The sequence below is a fragment of the Rhincodon typus genome, chromosome 8, assembly GCF_021869965.1.
Source record: "Rhincodon typus isolate 14 chromosome 8, sRhiTyp1.1, whole genome shotgun sequence".
Lineage (NCBI taxonomy): Eukaryota > Metazoa > Chordata > Chondrichthyes > Orectolobiformes > Rhincodontidae > Rhincodon > Rhincodon typus.
In genome coordinates this window covers 35,184,603-35,202,935 of record NC_063339.1, presented here as the reverse complement: position 1 = coordinate 35,202,935, position 18,333 = coordinate 35,184,603, and the positions used below count along the sequence as shown (strand labels likewise).

General features: G+C 38.8%; 1 protein-coding gene and 1 long non-coding RNA gene across 4 annotated transcripts in view; one reads left to right on the top strand and one right to left on the bottom strand.

The window, feature by feature from the left end:
• The window catches only part of tecpr2 (tectonin beta-propeller repeat containing 2), an 85,882-nt gene that overhangs the window by 21,468 nt on the left and 46,081 nt on the right, over nucleotides 1-18,333 (bottom strand). For all 3 annotated transcript variants that reach the window (XR_007262621.1, XM_048599900.1, XM_048599899.1), the window contains exons 14-16: nucleotides 11,884-12,124; nucleotides 9,148-9,237; nucleotides 7,978-8,211 (exon numbers count right to left, since the gene is read on the bottom strand). Coding sequence is in view for 2 of the 3 variants with exons in the window: in XM_048599900.1 (XP_048455857.1) it covers nucleotides 7,978-8,211; nucleotides 9,148-9,237; nucleotides 11,884-12,124 (565 nt within the window). In the remaining variant the exon portion in view is untranslated. The remainder of the gene's footprint in view (nucleotides 1-7,977; nucleotides 8,212-9,147; nucleotides 9,238-11,883; nucleotides 12,125-18,333) is intronic.
• The window catches only part of LOC125483678, a 106,557-nt gene that overhangs the window by 46,920 nt on the left and 41,304 nt on the right, over nucleotides 1-18,333 (top strand). The window lies entirely within an intron of this gene.

Sequence of the window (18,333 nt, the reverse complement as noted above, 5' to 3'; positions counted from 1 at the left end):
GAGAGAGAAAGTGACAGCAAAAGAGGAAACCAATTATAGTTGTTAACTTGCATCATTTTACTCTGCTGTATATGCACTAACAAACTACCTTAGGATCCAGCCAATGTTTAGGAAACTAAAAGTTACAGATGACTGTAACCTAAATCAATGAATATCTGCAGAATTACCTGTGTCATCATTTCACTACAGTTGGAATAGCTAAGCCCCACAAATAGTATTTGCACCTAGCAGGCAAAATGAACTATTCAAAGTAGGATGAAAAATATTCCTGAAAAAAAATCTTTGATTTAGTTTAATCTGAAAGATAAAACATCAGTTTTCCTTAAAAATGGCATGTTTTGGATGTTAGAGACTAAAGATCAGTTAGCTTCGTACTCCAAATAACCAACTTTTGTAGGGAAGCAGAGGTTAGTTGATAAGACAGACTAAAATAAAACTTTATTTGAATTTTGTAGAAAGCCAAGGCGATATGTTCAGTTCAATATACTTTATATTGAGGTATTGTGATGCAGTGATAACATCTGTCTCAGCCAGAAGCTCTGTGTTCAATCCCAACCAGGACTTGTTGGCCATGGAATAAGAATTCATTTGGCCTGTGAATTCTTTCACCACTTCCCTAATAATCCCCAAAGGAAAAGAAAATGCATGAAGATAAACAAAGAAGAATACAATATTATGTAATGACCATCTTCAATGAGAGAGAATCTAACCATTAACTCGTGATGTTCAATAGCATTATATGTTGAAAACCCACTGTCAACATCCGAGGAGTTACCACAGACTGGAAACTGAACTGGATCAGCCCTATAAATACTGTGGTTACAACTGCAGGTCTGATGCTTGGGCTTCTGTGGCAAGTAATTTAGCTTCTGCATCCCCACTACTCATCTATCACTTACAAAGCACAGGCATGAATGTGATGGAATACTCTCCACTTACCTGCATGGTAAAACATCAAGAACACACAAGGAGCCTGACACCATTCAAGACAAAGCAACCCATTTAATTAGTACTACATCCACTACTTCCAATATTTACTCCTTTCACCATCAACATACAATGTTGTGTCTATGAGATGCGCCACAGTAATTCACCAAAGCTCTGCTGACAGCACCTTCCAAACTTGTAACTTCTACCACCCAGAAGGACAAGATGCATGGGAATTCTACCACCTGCAAGTTCCCCTCCAAGGCAGGCACACCATCCTGAGTTGGAAATACTTCAACATTCCTTCACTGATGCTGGTCAAAATCCTGAAACTGCCTTCCAACAGCACTGCAGGTGTCCCCATATTCCAAAAACTACAGCAGATCAGGGCAGCAGCTCACCACCATCTTCTCAAGGGCAATTAGGGATGAGCAATAAATGCCATGAATAAGGAAAGAAAATGCACTACATACAAGCTTGGTCTTTTGCAATGACGTAATTTAGACAGTGTTCACAGAACAGATCGAACTTAGTAACCCTATTTCGATTTAAGTAACAAGCCTTGCTATAGGAACAGACAGTTTAAGTGACAGAAAGAATTCTCAACACACTGACAGAAGCATCATGGTACAAATCCTAGAATAGATATCCAGATACCGTACAATGTTTCAGATGACTTAGCCAGAGGCAGTGTCTCCAAAGCTGCATACAGCTAAATATTTCAAGGTTAACATTCCATCATCAGCATCATGGTTCAGCAGTGACAAATTCTTTACGTTTGTCTCTGGAATATGTTTTTTCAGCTATGTGCATAGAGTGATTTGTTTTGGAAATATAACTAGGTTACAAAGCAGAGCCGTTTAAACAGAATGCATTTTTACTGACATAAAAAGGAAATCACTAGACTATTGGCTCTTAGAAGTATTTCACAGTTGCACTGGTATGGCTGATGTAGACTGCATGCAGTAATTTAAACATGTTTCTTTTTAAAATAAACTTCAATTTATTTGGGCTATAATGGCCTCAGAATGTGGCACAATGCTTTACAATCAAATAATTGGTTTGGAAACTCACATTTTAGGTGAAGACAGCAGTTATCCTTGGCACACAAAAATGCTAACAAGAGAAATTAGACAAACTGATGTAGGTAAGCTGGTTTGAACAGTTTTGGTTGAGGGAGGTATAATGGCTGGAATTCCTCATTGTTTTGGAACAGTGATATGGAATTGTTTGCTGCACTTCAAACACCAAAGTAAGCAGAGAAAACTCCTTATAACTTTTCGGTCAAAAGATAGCACTTGTCAATTATCGCATCACTGTGCTAAAAAGGCAGCAAGGAATACTATGCTTGTGGGAATTCAACACTCCATTTTCTGACTTAAGTTATAATGCCGTCAACTGAACGAGGCCCCAGCTATGAATAGATCCAAGTGTCTACGTTAGCTTGAGCATGTGCACACATGCATACATACACGTTTTCTCCCTCTGTGCATTCACTGATTTTACTACATGCAAATCTCTGCTCAGTTTAGAAATACGTAGACTTAAGCATGCAAAACTTAAACTAATTAGATTACTATAACAAATGGACAAAGGTTCACAATAGCTTATGAAAGATTCAGTAATCCACCTTAAAGAATGTGAAAGCAATCTTGAATATCAGACACAACTTAGCATTTAGATTTTTTTCCACACAAGGTTACTACATCAGCAGTTATCAAAATGCCACATGTCATATGCTTTGGGTAATACTACAGCAATCACATGGTGACACGGCTGTTAAAATGTTTTGATTTTAAACAACATCACCATGATCAACCATAACAAATGGACAAAGGTTCACAATAGCTTATGAAAGATTCAATAATCCACCTTAAATAATGTGAAAGCAATTTTGAATATTAGACGCAACTTGGCATTTAGATTTTTTTCACACAAAGGTTACTACATCAGCAGTTATCAAAATGCCACATGTCATATGCTTTGGGTAATACCAGAGCAATCACATGATGACACAGCTGTTAAAATGTTTTGGTTTTAAACAACGTCACCGTGATCCAAAGCACAGGGTCGGATAACACCTACTCTGCAATGCTGTTTAAGTTTTCCGTTTGAGGTCTGCTCTAATATGCAGTAAGATCTCCCAACAGAAGAATGCACATGAGCATTTCCATCTTCTAATAAAATCATCAACAATTCCCCAGCTTTACATTCTATTCCTATTTCTGCTGAAATGCTCGAGTATAACATTGCAGATGACTGATCAATTTATGAATTCTGTGTAGTTAGAAGACTTATAATAAATCCGCACTTGATTAGTTGAGGCACTAGTATGTAACTTTAAAGTTTGTTTTTGCATGTTCAGATTAATGAAGGAGGCCATGACTTAGCTATGGAATTAAGTTTGTATAGACTATTTTTGGATTATGACAAGGAACTACTCTCAGATCATCTCAAGGAATAAACTAATGAATACAAGCAAAGAGAAACAAGACTTTTGATTTTGCTTTTTGAATACTACTTTGATTGGTTATATTAAGCTACCCACAAAATGTCTTATCTCCATTGTATGCAAGAATCTATGTTTGATTTGCATGATCTGCAGCAACAAATACTCTATGTAGCAGCAACACTCAATGAGCCAAAGAGCTGCCTTCACACACAGCACTCGTGAATCAGCAGCAAGACTGCCCACTAAATCTACATAATGACTGTAAACAAGGATGTCAGAAATGATCAAATACATGCCCTGCTTCACACAGACAATAACAAATCAAATTTTTTGTTCCTACAAACTATCAAGCGTCCAATAATAAATGGGCAATAGGCAAGGATAGTCACTAGTAGGAGTCTTCAGGCCCCTAATCATAGCTAAATTGGTGGGACAGAGAATAATGAAGAGATATTGAGGGCATGTAACAAAGGCATTAATCAAGGGTGACCTTAATCTTCATGGAAATTGGGATGCTTATACTGGCATAAAAAAACCATGAGGAAGAATAGAGTGTATTCAGGACAGTTTCCAAGAACAATATATCGAGAATCCAAGCAGGGTGCAGACTATTTCAGATCTGGTGATGTGTAATGAGGTAAGTTTTAACAAATTATATCACAATAAAATGCCCCCTAGGAAACTGAGATCATAGTATGACTAAATTAAATCATTCAGTTTGAGAGGCAGGAACCTGAGTCAGAAACAACAGTGCTAAGCTTAAATAAGGGTATTTACAAAGGAATGAGGGCAGAGCTGCAGTGGATTGTAAAAAGAGCTTAGCACCAAAGATGGTTGAGGATCAACGGCAGATATTTAAAAACAATTCCATGGTTCACAGCAAAGGTATATTCTAGTGAGGAGAAAAGAGTCTACGTAAGCCAATCAGGGTTAATCAGGGAAGTTGAGAATAACATCAAATTGAAAGATAAACAGATGAGAAAAAGATTAGTGGTAAGCCAGAAAATTCTAAAATCCAAAAGATGACCAAATAAAAAGAAAAAATAAATCTTGAGGGTAAACCTGCAAGTAATATTTCTTTTAATTCATTCAAGGGATGTGTGCATCACTGACTGGGCCAGTGTTTATTGCCCATCCCTAATTGCCCAAAGGGAAGTTAAGAGTTAACCTCATTGCAGCGAGTCTGGAGTCACATGTAGGTTTGGCCAGGTAAGAATAGCAGTTTCCTTACAGGGATTTAGTGAAGAAAACAGGTTTTTCTGACAATCGACAGCAGTTTCATGGTCATCATTAAGCTTTTAATTCCAGACTTTTATTGAATTTAAATTCCACTATCTACCTAGGTGCCCAGATCATTACTTGGGTCTCTGGATTAATAGTTCAGTGATAATACCACTCGGCCACTGCCTCTCCTTAGATCAAGACAGATCAGCAAGAGCTTTAAATATATAAAACATATATTAACTTATAAAAATGAAGAGAATCAAAAGTGAACAGAGACCCCTTAGAGAATGAGGCTTGGGGAAATAATAGTGGGGAACCAGGAAATGGCAGAGCAGACAAAACTATACCAAAGACAGATTTCTGTCTGACATCAACCAATAACCCTCTTATTAAGAATCCTCCAGGCAAAAAAATTACTAGTTGTGACAAGATACAGAATCCCACAACAATAGTGGTAATCTATTCCTTACATAGAAATATTATAAAAATATTAAATGAAAACTGGGGTTTAAACTGATTTGAAATTTACATTAGAATGAGGATATCAAGTGAATTAATTTGATAGTAGGTATATTTTTTCCAAAAAGCACAAATGTTTGATAAGGTCCTGAAAATTTGACAAAACAATTATTCACAACAACATTAGAGGAATGAATAGAAATATTCAATTTGAACTAGCAATAATTTACAGGTTTAGAATAGTGTAGGGATTGGAACAAGGAGCAGGTGGATCTCATTGAGTAGGAGATCCTTGATTGGGATTGTTGACCAGGGAGCCCTGGGAGACAGATATAAACAGGAGATTAAAAGAGTCACCTGGAAAGTCCACTGACATGTGGTTGGGAACAGTTACAATTGCTTAGCAATATCCAAATCTGAACTAAAATAAATATCTGCTCAAGTGATCACCCAGTTATCATGAGGTTGATATCGGCGCAGCTGTATCAGTGGTTGCAGACCAGTCTTTAACAAGATTCACTCTGGATTCCAAATCTTAAGTTTGTGCAAGACCTCGGCCAGGCTGAGACCGTACACCACGGAACCGTTTCAGATTCAGGGTATGATTTTGGTTCCGGTCTATCTAAAAGAAGTAGTAAAAGGCTCAGGTCCAAGCTTGATGAGATGGGAATTGGTTGAGAAAAATTCACCTTGATTGGGTCAACATTTTTTGATTAGAAAATGGCTACCTGTGTGAAATCCTAATTAAATACCCAGAAGTTTTTCAGGCAGATCTAGGGACTATCAAAGGAGCTAAGGCCACCTTATATGTTGATCAAGAAGCAATTCTGCGATTCTGCAAGGGACCCCAGTGCCATTTGCCTTACAGGCAAAAGTAGAGGCAGAAATCAGGTGTCTGGAAAGCGAAGGAAACATCAAACTAGTGCAGTTTGCAGAATGGGCAGCACTGGTCGTACCAATTGTGAAGCCTGACGGCTCAGTTCGCCTTTGTGGGGATTTTAAGCAAATGGTAAACTGCTTCTCACAGCTGGATAAATACCTATTCCCTTGCATAGAGGACTTGTACACAAAACTGGCAGGGGGCGGTGGGGAGGGGGTTATCTTTCACAAAGCTGGACATGAGCCTTGCATACTTGCAAATGCAACTAGGTGAGGGGTCCTAGAAGTATGCCATAATTAATACCCATAAGGATTTGTACCAATATACAAGACTGCCATTTGGGGTCTCGTCTGCCTTCGCCATTTCCACTAGACAATGGAGAACATTTTGCAAGGTCTACCCCAGGTTGCCATTTATCTGGATGACATGCTAATAATCGGCAAGACCAATAAAGAAAACTTGGAGAACTTTGACATAGTGTTTAAACGTTTCTCACAGGCGGGTGTACACCTTGGAAGGGAAAAATGTGTGTCCCAGGCACCCAAAGTGAACTACTTGGGCTACAGAGTAGACAAGGCCGAGTTACACCTATTGGAAGATAAAGTGAGGGCTATCAAAGGTGCTCCATCTCCCATGTCTATACTGGAGCTTAGGTCTTTCCTTGGATTGTTGAATTATTACGGAAAATTCTTATGTAACCTGGCATCCATCTTGGCACCCTTACACCTGCTATTGAAAAAGGGTCACCCTTGGAAGTAGTCATGTTGTCAAGAAGTAACCTTTAGGGAAGTGAAAAGCAGCTATCATCATCTAAGTCCACTATGATCCCAAGCAAGAGGTGGTGCTGACATGTGATGCCTTCCCACACGGTACTGGGGTCAGTGTGGGCTCACCGGTGGCCCAATGGAGAGGAACGCCTGATAATATATGCTTCCCAGACTTTGGCTGATGATGAACGCAAATATGCCAAGATAGAGAAGGAAGGTTTGGGGTCATCTTTGATGTGAGAAAGTTCCACCAATACCTTTAAGTTTGTAATAGTAACAGACCACAAACCCCTTCTAGGGCTATTTAAAAAAGACATGACTGTGCTGCCCATAGCTTCTGTTCGTATTCAGTATTGGCCCTTATTCTCAGTGCGTACAAGTTGGTGCACCATCCAGGAGGCCAAGGTGCAAATGTGGATGCCTTGAACTGGCAGGTACACCATTGGTGGTGCCTCCCCTGGAACAGCCTGTTCTGTTCTTAAATTTTCTGGGCACCCTTCCAGTCACCGCTGACAATATCTGACTGCGGAAGCAAGAAGATCCTGGTAAAACTGAAACAGCTGATGGTGATGTGGGAAACAAAAGAGCTATCTATACTGGGACCGAAACCATTCCGGACCCGATGAGACTAGATCACTGTACAGAACAGCATATTACTGTGGGGAGCAAGAGTGATTGGCCTGAGTAAAGGTCGCTGCCAGATATTGGCTGAATTCCACCAGGCTCATGCAGTGGTTTCCAAAATGAAATGGTTGGTAAGAAGTTACATCTGATGGGCAGGAGTGGATGCTGACGTAGCTGCGTTGGTAGTGCAGTATCCTAAAAATATTCTGTAAACTCACCAATTGTCCATTTGAACTTTCCAGTCCACGCATAAATTAACACCTCCAGGATTATCACTATGCATTTTTGCCCAGCTTTCATTATTTCTTCCTTTATACTCACCCTCCTATTCCAAGTTCCTAAACAGCACTGAGCAGACGTCCTGAACCCTGGCATGAGGCAGGCAACTCAGTCATCTGGTCTCACATACTGTAAATGTGGGGGTGGGAGGGGGTGATGCCTTGGTTTTGATATGACTTAACAGTTTCAGAAAGACTAGAAGAATATTAATGTAGAAAGTAGAAACATCCTATGAATGCACTGAGTATGTAGGCAGGAGAAAGGTGGAGTAGATATATTTGGACTTGGCCAAAGTACTTGCACTATTTAGAATATAAAGTACAAAGGTTCCTGTAACATACTAGTGTTTTGAAAAAAAGCCTTACCTAACTGTGTAAGATCCAGTTTGGTCCAGTGCATCCCACTTGGACAGTTTTCTGACAATGTCCTAATATGAATTTTACCCTGTAAGTCCAGACCCCATACTGCATCATGGCTGGCAGAAACCTGTACCATCTCTACATCAGGCGGTAACTGTACAGTCGAGGGCCGAAACTCAGGATTTTGGTCACTGATGCAGAAGAGGTCCTTGTTGCTTTGTCCCAGCCACAGAAAACTTCCTATAGAAGATAAAATGACACAGGAAACTCATTTTCATTATTTATACAGCTCCATGAACCAAGTTTCCAAAGAGCTCAGGTGCGGACAGAAAGGCACCATGGAGATTTCCATAGAAAGAAGGTGGTAAAACAAATGGACCTAACAGGACAAATAGTAAAGGAAGAAACAGACCATAATTTAGCAGTCTATTCAACAACTATAATTTATCTGTTTGTGTAACACAAATTATTTTGAAAAAAACTTTAAAATGGTAATCGTTTTGCTTGTCATGTTACTCTAGAATGTAATAATTTTGAATACTAAAAGACTAAATACTGTGATACAGCAGGTTAATAATTCCCATCACAGTAAATAATAAGAACAGAGGCACTGTTAGTTACAAGAAGAAAAGAGCTTTTAAAAGTATAGAAAGAGGAATCAGTCATTCATCCCATTGGCTGATCTGTACAACAACTCTCCTTATTCCAGTGGTCAAACTTTGAAGGAATAAGAGAAGGACACTGGGAGGCAATAAGTTTTGCAGCCTAATGCATGCTCTAGCAGTCCTGGGTCCACAAGGGACTGCTAATTCAGATTCTTAACTCCTCCATTTAGGCAACCATTCCATACGCTGCCTAGAAGAAAGCTCCAAGGTAAAGACATAAAAGATGCAGAATATGAGGTGGTGCCGTTACACAACAGTTCTATTTTTCCCTTTCTAAGCTTTTTCTTCTCTCAGGAACCACCCTTGTAAGCAATCCAGCATCCGTATTGGGACACATTAAGGGAATTCTGGAACTATATAACAAGACTGTGGTAGACAAAAAAAACAGGAGATCGAATGCAGTCTTATGCTCTTAAACCAAATATAGCCAAGAAGTTGCTTTAGCCTGTGTGAAAGTTATAGTATAAAATGGACACAGCTGCAAGAACTATTATCATAGTTACATACTAACCTTTTTTAGTAGGCGCCATGGAAGCTAGGACAAAAGCCCACTTTGTAGCTGATACAGTCCCTCGAGGCACAACTGTCTTCCAATATGTTGCTATAGAAGTAAACAGAATAATATTTTAATAGCTTGCTAACATGGAGAGATCAAACTCAGCTTGCAGCATTAGCAAACAAAAGTAAAAATATGGTTACACAACAGTTCTGCTTAGGGGCAGGTACCCAACGATAGCACATTCTTTAGTTGTGATTATTAACAGCTCAAAAGTAGAGTTCAGAACATTTCCACTTTAATTCCCTCACCTTCTAAATTAATACAGAGGTCAACCGCAGCGAAGTCCACCATTTGAGAATTCACTTCACTACATGAAGCATTCTGTGCACTGTACTACCCATTGCATCATCAATGTTCGCTTATCCATAGTTGTCATGGGATAGACTACACCCACAAAAAAATGTCTACACTTGCTTTTTTTTTTGGATGTCAGATGTAATGCCAATTGATCTTTGCTCCCAGACTAAAATACACCATATTTTTGCACCTTACATAGTGTCATTTGCAAATCTGTATCACATCTGCAAATGACACACATTTAATTCTTCAGTCTCTAACTTTGGTCATATTGCACTTCATCTCCAGCTTACAATCATTTGTTGCCTTCCAACTAAAACTAATGATTTTCTGTCATGGTGAATTACTTTTACATCAAAAATGTCCACTTCATTTGAGAACATGCATTCTGGGGCTGAATAATTATTTTTGCCCCTCGCCCCCACAGTGATTCAGAATCAGATTGCTGCTATTAACTGGTCAACTCACCAGAGATAGGTTTCACTCTCCAGGGAGAATGAGGAAACTAAGAATTTGCTATTAGTTTTTTTAAACTGCATTTGGATAAAATAAAACAAAAATCTCTTAATTATTTCTGTTCAAAGTGAGGCCATCCAATCAGCCTGGTATTTATTAGTAGAAGTTTGCATTGAACCTACAGCTGAGACAGATTTTTGAAAAGTTCTCCATTAATATCACTTTTATCTAAAAAAACAAATATTAGCAGATATCAAAATTTTGCATGGCTGGAACTGATCCAATTAACCCTAATTATAAAACCTGTATGCCATTTGCGATCTTACTGCTTGAGGGATTTTCTGGGAACGTGGTCCCCCTGCAAATGGCAGGGCTTTACTGTATCTTAATCCGATGCAGTATCACAATGAACAAAATCACTAACTATTGCAATAAGAAATGGCTATAAATTTGTTACAATTGCAGTAAAATGGATTATCAATATTCAACTTCCATCATCTTATTTTAAAACCTGATACCTTCAGGGACAAAAGTGGACCTAAATGGCTGCAGTGATCACCTGACCAGTTTGAACCAAGGTCATGAAACCATCAATGACCAAGTATCAGTCAGAACCATAGTTAACATTGTTGTAAAATGGCACTGAAACTCAGATCTGCATCTCCCGATTGATTCACATCTTTCAGGAAATTGCACATTGAAATAAAAGCCTACGTGCAGAGGCAAGTTTGGGGAAAAGAAAGCGCACACTCAGGAATATACAAATGGACCAATATCAACAGTTGTTTCTAGGCAGCTAAGGTGAGAACAGGAAAAAAAATGGATTTGTAAGAACTGGAAGACGGACTCTCCACCAGTCTCACTCTGATCTTTAAAAGTTAGTGCTTCGTGAAAAGAAGAACTTGGAACAACAACTTTCACTGACAACTCAAGATCTCCAAACTTTGCCACTAGTTGAAGAAACAAAACAACAGCTAAAAGTCAGAACTCTGGTTTGAAATCTAACACCCTCAGCACTCTTAAAAACTTTAAACTGCTACTACTTTTACCACACTGTCTGCATCGACATTCCACCTCACACTCCCACAGCCCCACTCCCCACCACTATTTTGGAAGAAAATTAGGTTGTCTTTCAAATCAAGAAAACCTTATAATTAATTTGGATCCTTTTAATTAGTTAGCTACATGTTAATTTAGGTGTGGTAGCTAAATGTGAAAAAGGAAATGAAAGTACTTTTTGCAACTGACTAGGAGTGGGTTGACAAGAGAGAAGCTAATTACCGCTCTTCACCTGGTTGTAACACAGTCAAAACAGAAATTAATTTACACATTCAGTAACCAGGACGCATTTTCTCATAATCAAAAGATTTTCCAATAGTTGGGAAGAAGGCAACCATTTCAATTTAATTCGCAGATGCCGTTAAAACATTTAGGAGAGTGTCAGACTGCATTGATATCTCTGGTTTACTTGACTCAAAACACTTTTGCGAGACAGTTCGATATGCCAAACTGAATATTATTTTCCAGACATATTTTCTGATATAACTTGTAGAAGGAAAAGAGTGGGTATTAACTCTTCAGTATAGGACTTGCATTGCACAAAAATTCCATATTTTATGATGAGAAGCAGTAGATAACTTCGAATTCAGAACAGTGGCAAAGAATTGCAGCACAGTTTACACAGAAATGATCCACCCCTTTCCAATAGCTTGCATAACTGGCCCTGGCAAAAGCCAGAAAAAAGATTACTGCCTGTCCTATTAGTTAACAAACATACATTGCACAAAGATTTGAGAGATGTTCAAGTCAGTGAAACAACAGGATCGACAATATAAAACTTAAGACAACATTCAAAACTTTATTTTCTTAAATATGACCACAAATGATAGAGAAACAATAAAAAAAATTAATTTACAATTCAAAAGACTGACCAACCTAATAGATTTCCCTTTGCCACATGCAACTCATTTTTCCCTGAGGTAATCCACACACCACTGCTGTTAACACTGATGAGACTTGGCTGAGGTGGAGGCTGTTGCGACCATAAGGCACCTCGCAGCTTGTCTGCTACTTTTTCTACTGGAGCGTGAGCAACTGTGGCAACAGTATGTGTTGCATGGATTATTGTTTGGAAGATGTTGCACTGATCGAAGACCACATAATCCGTTATGCTCACCTATAATACAAAATGCTTTTTGTAAAAGAACAATAACCCAAACTTCTCTGTCAAAAAATACAACTTTTGAAAAGTACATTTTGCTATGAAAGATTACAAATAGCAAAGTTGTTTTAAAAAGTATCAAAAAAGCATCTTCATGGTGCCTAATCCAAAAACTGGGATTTAATATATCAAAACAAAGAGTTTAGCTAAAAATATTATATAATGTAATAGGAGTATATTTAACACCCCAGAATTTTAACATTTGATGCTCTTAAGTAAGGTTGGAAGAGTGCACTGTTGCTTTGGTCCCACCACTTCACAGCCACATCAAAATTTAAAAAAAAATTCTCCCAATTAATAAGATGAATAATTAAATACATTATCTATATCAAGTTTTAAACAAAGTTCCATTAGCCAGTATTCTTACTAAACACAATGATGGGTTTATTATCAAAACAAAATTTATTCAACAGGCACACAACATTTGGTTAATGTACTCAAATCAGTACCCCAGAACTATGAATGTTTATTCCTCTAAATATCTATACACTTTCAAGTCAGGATAGTTGTGACTTCATGATGGAACTGCAGTTGATGGTGTTCTAAAGTGCCTGCTACTCTTGTTGTTCTAGGTATTTTCTAAATTCATTCATGGTATAGTTGGCTTTCCTGGCTAGTCCAGCGTTTATTGCCTTTCAGTAACAGCCCCAGAGAAGATCATAGTGAGCTGCCTCCTTGAATGGCTGCAGTCCTTATGTAGGGATACCCACAATGCTGTTACTAAGAGAATTCCAGAATTCTGCCCCAGTGATAATGAAGGAATGACACTATATTTCCAAAGCAGGAAGGTCCATTTCTTGGAAGGGGACATGCAGGTGGTTGTGTTTCCATGAAACTGCTGCCCCATCTTTCTAGGTGATAGAGATCATAGGTTTAGCAGGTGTTGTTGAAGGAGGCTTGGTGAGTTACTGTGGTGTATCTTGTTGGTGGTACACACTACTGCCACTATGAGCCAGTGAAGGAAGTGAACATTGAAGTAGTTGTATGGGGTGCGAGTCAAGTGGATTGCTTTGACCTGGAGGGCGTTGACCTCCTTGAGTGTTGTTGGAGCTGCACTCATTAAGTCAAACAGAAAGTTATCCATCACATTCCTGACTTCTGCCTTGTGGATGGACATGCTTTGAGGATTTAAGAAGTGACTTACATGTCACAAAATTCAGTGTAGATCTGCTCTGGTCAGCACAGACTGCTTAATTACCTGAACAGTACACCCTTTTAGGCAGGCAGCTGGTAAGTGGGATGTAAATTAGTTTGGTCTCCTACAGAGACTTTCAAATGGGTTGTTTCAAATGGAAATCTGACAAAATCCTGGCAAGGAATTAAAAAAATCCCCTCTGAGATTTTTACTACACTACCTTCTTTCCTATTCTTTCCATATATCATAGATAAATTCAGATGTGCCACATTTAAAACTCAACACACATTTTTAAGTTAATTAGTTGAGGGTAAGGGGGAGAAAAAAAAGGGTCAAAGACGCACCAGAACAAGAGCGATGAGTGCAAGGTGTTAATGCTCAGAAGCACTAAGAAAGGAATAATGCCAGGTTTGATTCTTGTTTTATTCAAATTGTTTTTCAGAACTTCATGAAATTGAGGTTCTCCACCAGAGTGGAGCAATTAATTACATTTAGACAGTCTCTCAAGGGGTCCGGTTGAAATTAGGCCATCTTTTAGCATCACAATTGTCAGTCAGTTTGACCAAAATCAGGGACTATTTTAATAACAACTTCATGTAATTATGCTCTTTAACAACAAATAAACTGTACGTTTGGGTATTAGGATGAAATCTGTGTAATGAAGGTGGGTCAGGCTGTCCATGGTACCAGGTCTCAGAGTTGTCCTCCGTGTTGTTGTGAGAACCAGTGCCACCTTTAGTGAGTGAAGCACGTAGTGAATGAAAGTGAAGGACAGCTCTGGGCAAAGAGTTAGGGATTCCTTCACTTCAAAACATCTCTACAGTTTGCAGTGGGTTGCTTATGCTCCTCCTGCAGGACAATTTTGGGAAGTTACCAGGTCCTGGCCTTATGCGTTTGCTGAGTTGACAAAAAGGATCAGTCGATCTCTTTTTTTTTGAGGGTGTGCGCAGTGTGTGTATAGACAGGATCAGTGATGTCAGCCATGCTAGAATTTGTCTATGCCAGTGCTGGCATCATCACCATGTTCCCTGTGGGTGCTGATGTCATTATACAAGTGCTCCACCTTTACTTTACACTAATTAGCTTTTTTTAAAAAATTATTTACAGGATGTGAACATCACTGGCCAGCCATGGCATTTATTGCCTGTCCTTAATTGCCCAGAGAAAAGTTAAGAGTCAACCACATTGCTGTGGATCTGGAGTCACATGTAAGGTGCCAGATAGTAGTTTCGACAATGGTTTAATTTGACTCTTAATTCCAGATTCTTATTGAAATTCAAATTCCATCATCTGACATGATGAGCAGCAAACCTGGGTCCTCAGAATATTACCCAAGTTTCTGAATTAATAGTCTATCGATAATACCACGAGGCCATTGCCTCCCCAGTCAATGCACCAATCACCCCGTCTTCAATTCCCTCCCAGCTTCTCATGCTGATTCAGTCTAGGGAGTTGATGACAGAACTGCTTGGTCCATTGCACTGCCTATTTTGTTCTCTTTTGGAGTTTGTTTTACTCTTTGCTGAATATTTAAATTAGTTATTAACTCAGCCACAGCTCTGTTTCTTTACTGCTAAACTTTGCGGTTGTTAATCTTATTGTTTTCAGGAATTAATCTTCAGGACATTACCCAAATAACGTGGCAAAAAAATCCTACTAATAAGAAAAATTGTCAGTTTCCTAATTCAGTTTAAAAGCTTTCACTCATTACTGTAGTCACTCTAAAAAATTCTGTCACTTTTGCATATCAGTTTGCTCTGCCAATCATTCACATTTGTTGAGAAAGATGAACTTATGGCTGGATCCAACAGCCAGCATTAAATAAATATAAAGATTGCTGCACTGTTTCTGGTCATTTAAACAGGTGAATGACTAGAACCAGCTGGTAGTGCACATGCTCATTATTGACAGTTCACATAAAGATCTCTTCGACCTTGAAAAACTAATTTTATATTTTGTCTTAAGAACATAACATAAGAACATAAGAACTAGGAGCAGGAGTAGGCCATCTGGCCCCTCGGGCCTGCCCCGCCATTTAATAAAATCGTGGCTGATCTTTTTGAGACTCAGCTCCACTTACCCTCCCACTCACCATAACACTTAATTCCTTTACTGTTCAAAAATTTATCCAGCCTTGCCTTAAAAACATTCAGTGAGGTAGCTTAACCGCTTCACTGGGCAGGGAACTCCACAGATTCACAACCCTTTGGGTGAAGAAGTTCCTCCTGACCTCAGTCCTACATCTGCTTCCCTTTATTTTGAGGCAATGCCCTCTAGTCCTAGTTTCACCTGCTAGCGGAAACAACCTCCCTGCCTCCACCTTATCTATTCCCTTCATAATCTTATATGTTTCTATAAGATCTCCCCTCATTCTTCTGAATTCCAATGAGTATAATCCCAGTCTACTCAGTCTCTCCTCATAATCCAACCCTCTCAACTCTGGAATCAACCGAGTGAATCTCCTCTGCACCCCCTCCAGTGCTAGTATATCTCTTCCCAAGTAAGGAGACCAAAATTGCACACAGTAGTCCAGGTGTGGCCTCACCAAGACCATATACAGCTGCCGCATAGCCTCCCTGTTTTTAAACTCCATCCCTCTAGCAATGACAGACAAAATTCCATTTGCCTTTTTAATTACCTGTTGCACCTGCAATCCTACTTTTAGCGATTCATGCACAAGGACACCCAAGTCTCTCTGCACAGCAGCGTGCTGCAATTTTTCACCATTTAAAACATAGTCCATTTTGCTGTTATTCCTACCAAAATGGATGACCTCACGCTTATCAATATTGTAATCCATCTGCCAGACCTTTGCCCACTCACGTAGACAATCTGTATCCCTCTGCAGACTTCCAGTGTCTTCTGCACACTTTGCTCTACCACTCATCTTAGTGTCATCTGCAAATTTTGACATACCACACTTAGTCCCCAACTCCAAATCATCTATGTAAATTGTAAGCAATTGCGGTCCCAACACTGATCCCTGAGGCACACCACTAGCCACTGACCGCCAACCAGAAAAACACCCATTTACCCTTACTCTTTGCTTTCTACTGGTCAACGAATCCTCTATCCATGCCAATACATTACCTGTAATACTGTGCTACTTTATCTTATGTAGCAGCCTTTGGTGTGGCACCATGTCAAATGCCTTCTGGAAATCCAGATAGCCCACATCCACAGGTTCCCAATTGTCCACCATGCAAGTAATGTCCTCAAAGAATTCCACCAAATTAGTTAAACATGACCTACCCTTCATGAACCCATGCTGGGTGTTCCCAATGGGACAATTTATATCCAGATGTCTTGCTATTTCTTCCTTAATGATAGATTCAAGCATTTTCCCCACTACCGAAGTTAAGCTAACTGGCCTATAGATACCTGCTTTTTGTCTACTTCCTTTTTTAAACAGTGGTGTCACATTGGCTGTTTTCCAATCTGCGGGAACCACCCCAGAGTCCAGTGAATTTTGGTAAATAATTACTATTTCCCCATCACATCTTTTAGTAGAGATAGTAGGAACTGCAGATGCTGGAGAATCCGAGACAACAAGGTGCAGGGCTGGATGAACACAGCAGGCCAAGCAGCATCATAGGAGCAGAGAGGCTGACGTTTCGGGCCTAGACCCTTCATCAGAAAAGGGTTTTCTGATGAAGGGTTTAGGCCCGAAACATCTTTTAGTACCCTGGGATGCATTTCATCAGGGCCAGGAGACTTGTCTATCTCTAGCCCCATTAGCTTGCCCAGCACTGCCTCCTTAGTGATGATGATAGTTTCTAGGTCCTCACCTGCTATAACCTTCTTGCCATTAGTTTTTGGCATGTTATTTGTATCTTCCACAGTGAAGACCGACACGAAATAACTGTTTAATGTCTCGGCTATTTCCTCATTCCCAGTTATTAAATTGGCCTTCTCATCCTCTAAAGGACCAATGTTTACCTTTGCCACTCTTTTACGATTTACATATTTATAGAAACTTTTGCTGCATGTTTTTATATTCTGAGCTAGTTTACTCTCATAATCTATCTTACTTTTCTTTATAACTTTTTTTGTGGCTTTCTGTTGGCTTTTAAAGATTTCCCAGTCTACTAGTTTCCCACTACTCTTTGCTTTTTCGTACGTGTTTTTTTTCAATCTGATACTTTCCTTTATTTCCTTACACACCCATGGCTGGCTCTCTCTTATATTAATGTATCTTATTTCTCCATAATGAGAATTTCATAGATTTTTAATAAAAAGTATTTTTTCTAAATTTTACACTATGTAAATTTCTTAGTTAATGTAATAAATATTTGTATAATCTTTATTTCACTTGCTATAAAAGGATCAAATAGTGAAGCATAATCTACTTTCTGGTTGTCTGAGAATTCTTCAATGTGACTGACTTCTTAGCCTGCCTGATGACATAGTTGGATGTCAGCGATTCCCTATAATTGGTGTCAGAATCAAATTTAACATTGAGAAATGTGAATATGATGGACTGATGGGCTAGAAAACGTTTAGTCTATCTGCTGCCAGTTACATTGCAATAGCTGAAATCTATGCTACAGCGATTTTTTTGGGCTGCTTTCTTCAAGGTCAGAGTTGTCATTTCTCTGCTGGCCATAAAATCAAGCCAAAGCAGGGAAGACCTTTAATCTACACAGTACATTATTTCTTTACTCTACTTAAACATTGACAGTTCTAGTTAAAACATTTACAGTGCAATTCTAATCGTGAATAAAATAAGGATGGAGATCAAGCAGTTTTACAATGAGTGCAAATTCATATAATTTGAAGTCAGTTCAGCAAAGCTTCATAAAAATACTGGATAATAAAGTTATGAAATTTCATATTTGCTATTTTCGCTGGTTAGAATATCTGGAAAGAAGAAAACAATCTCATTATCAAATTCATTAACACTAAGAAACTCCTTCAGACTTATTTTCATGGTGTAAGTTGTCAGTAGAACATTTAATAGAAGTTGCAAATCTTGCAGCAATTACCATATAGAAAGTCTTATTCAAGATGATCACAGGTTTTAAATTTC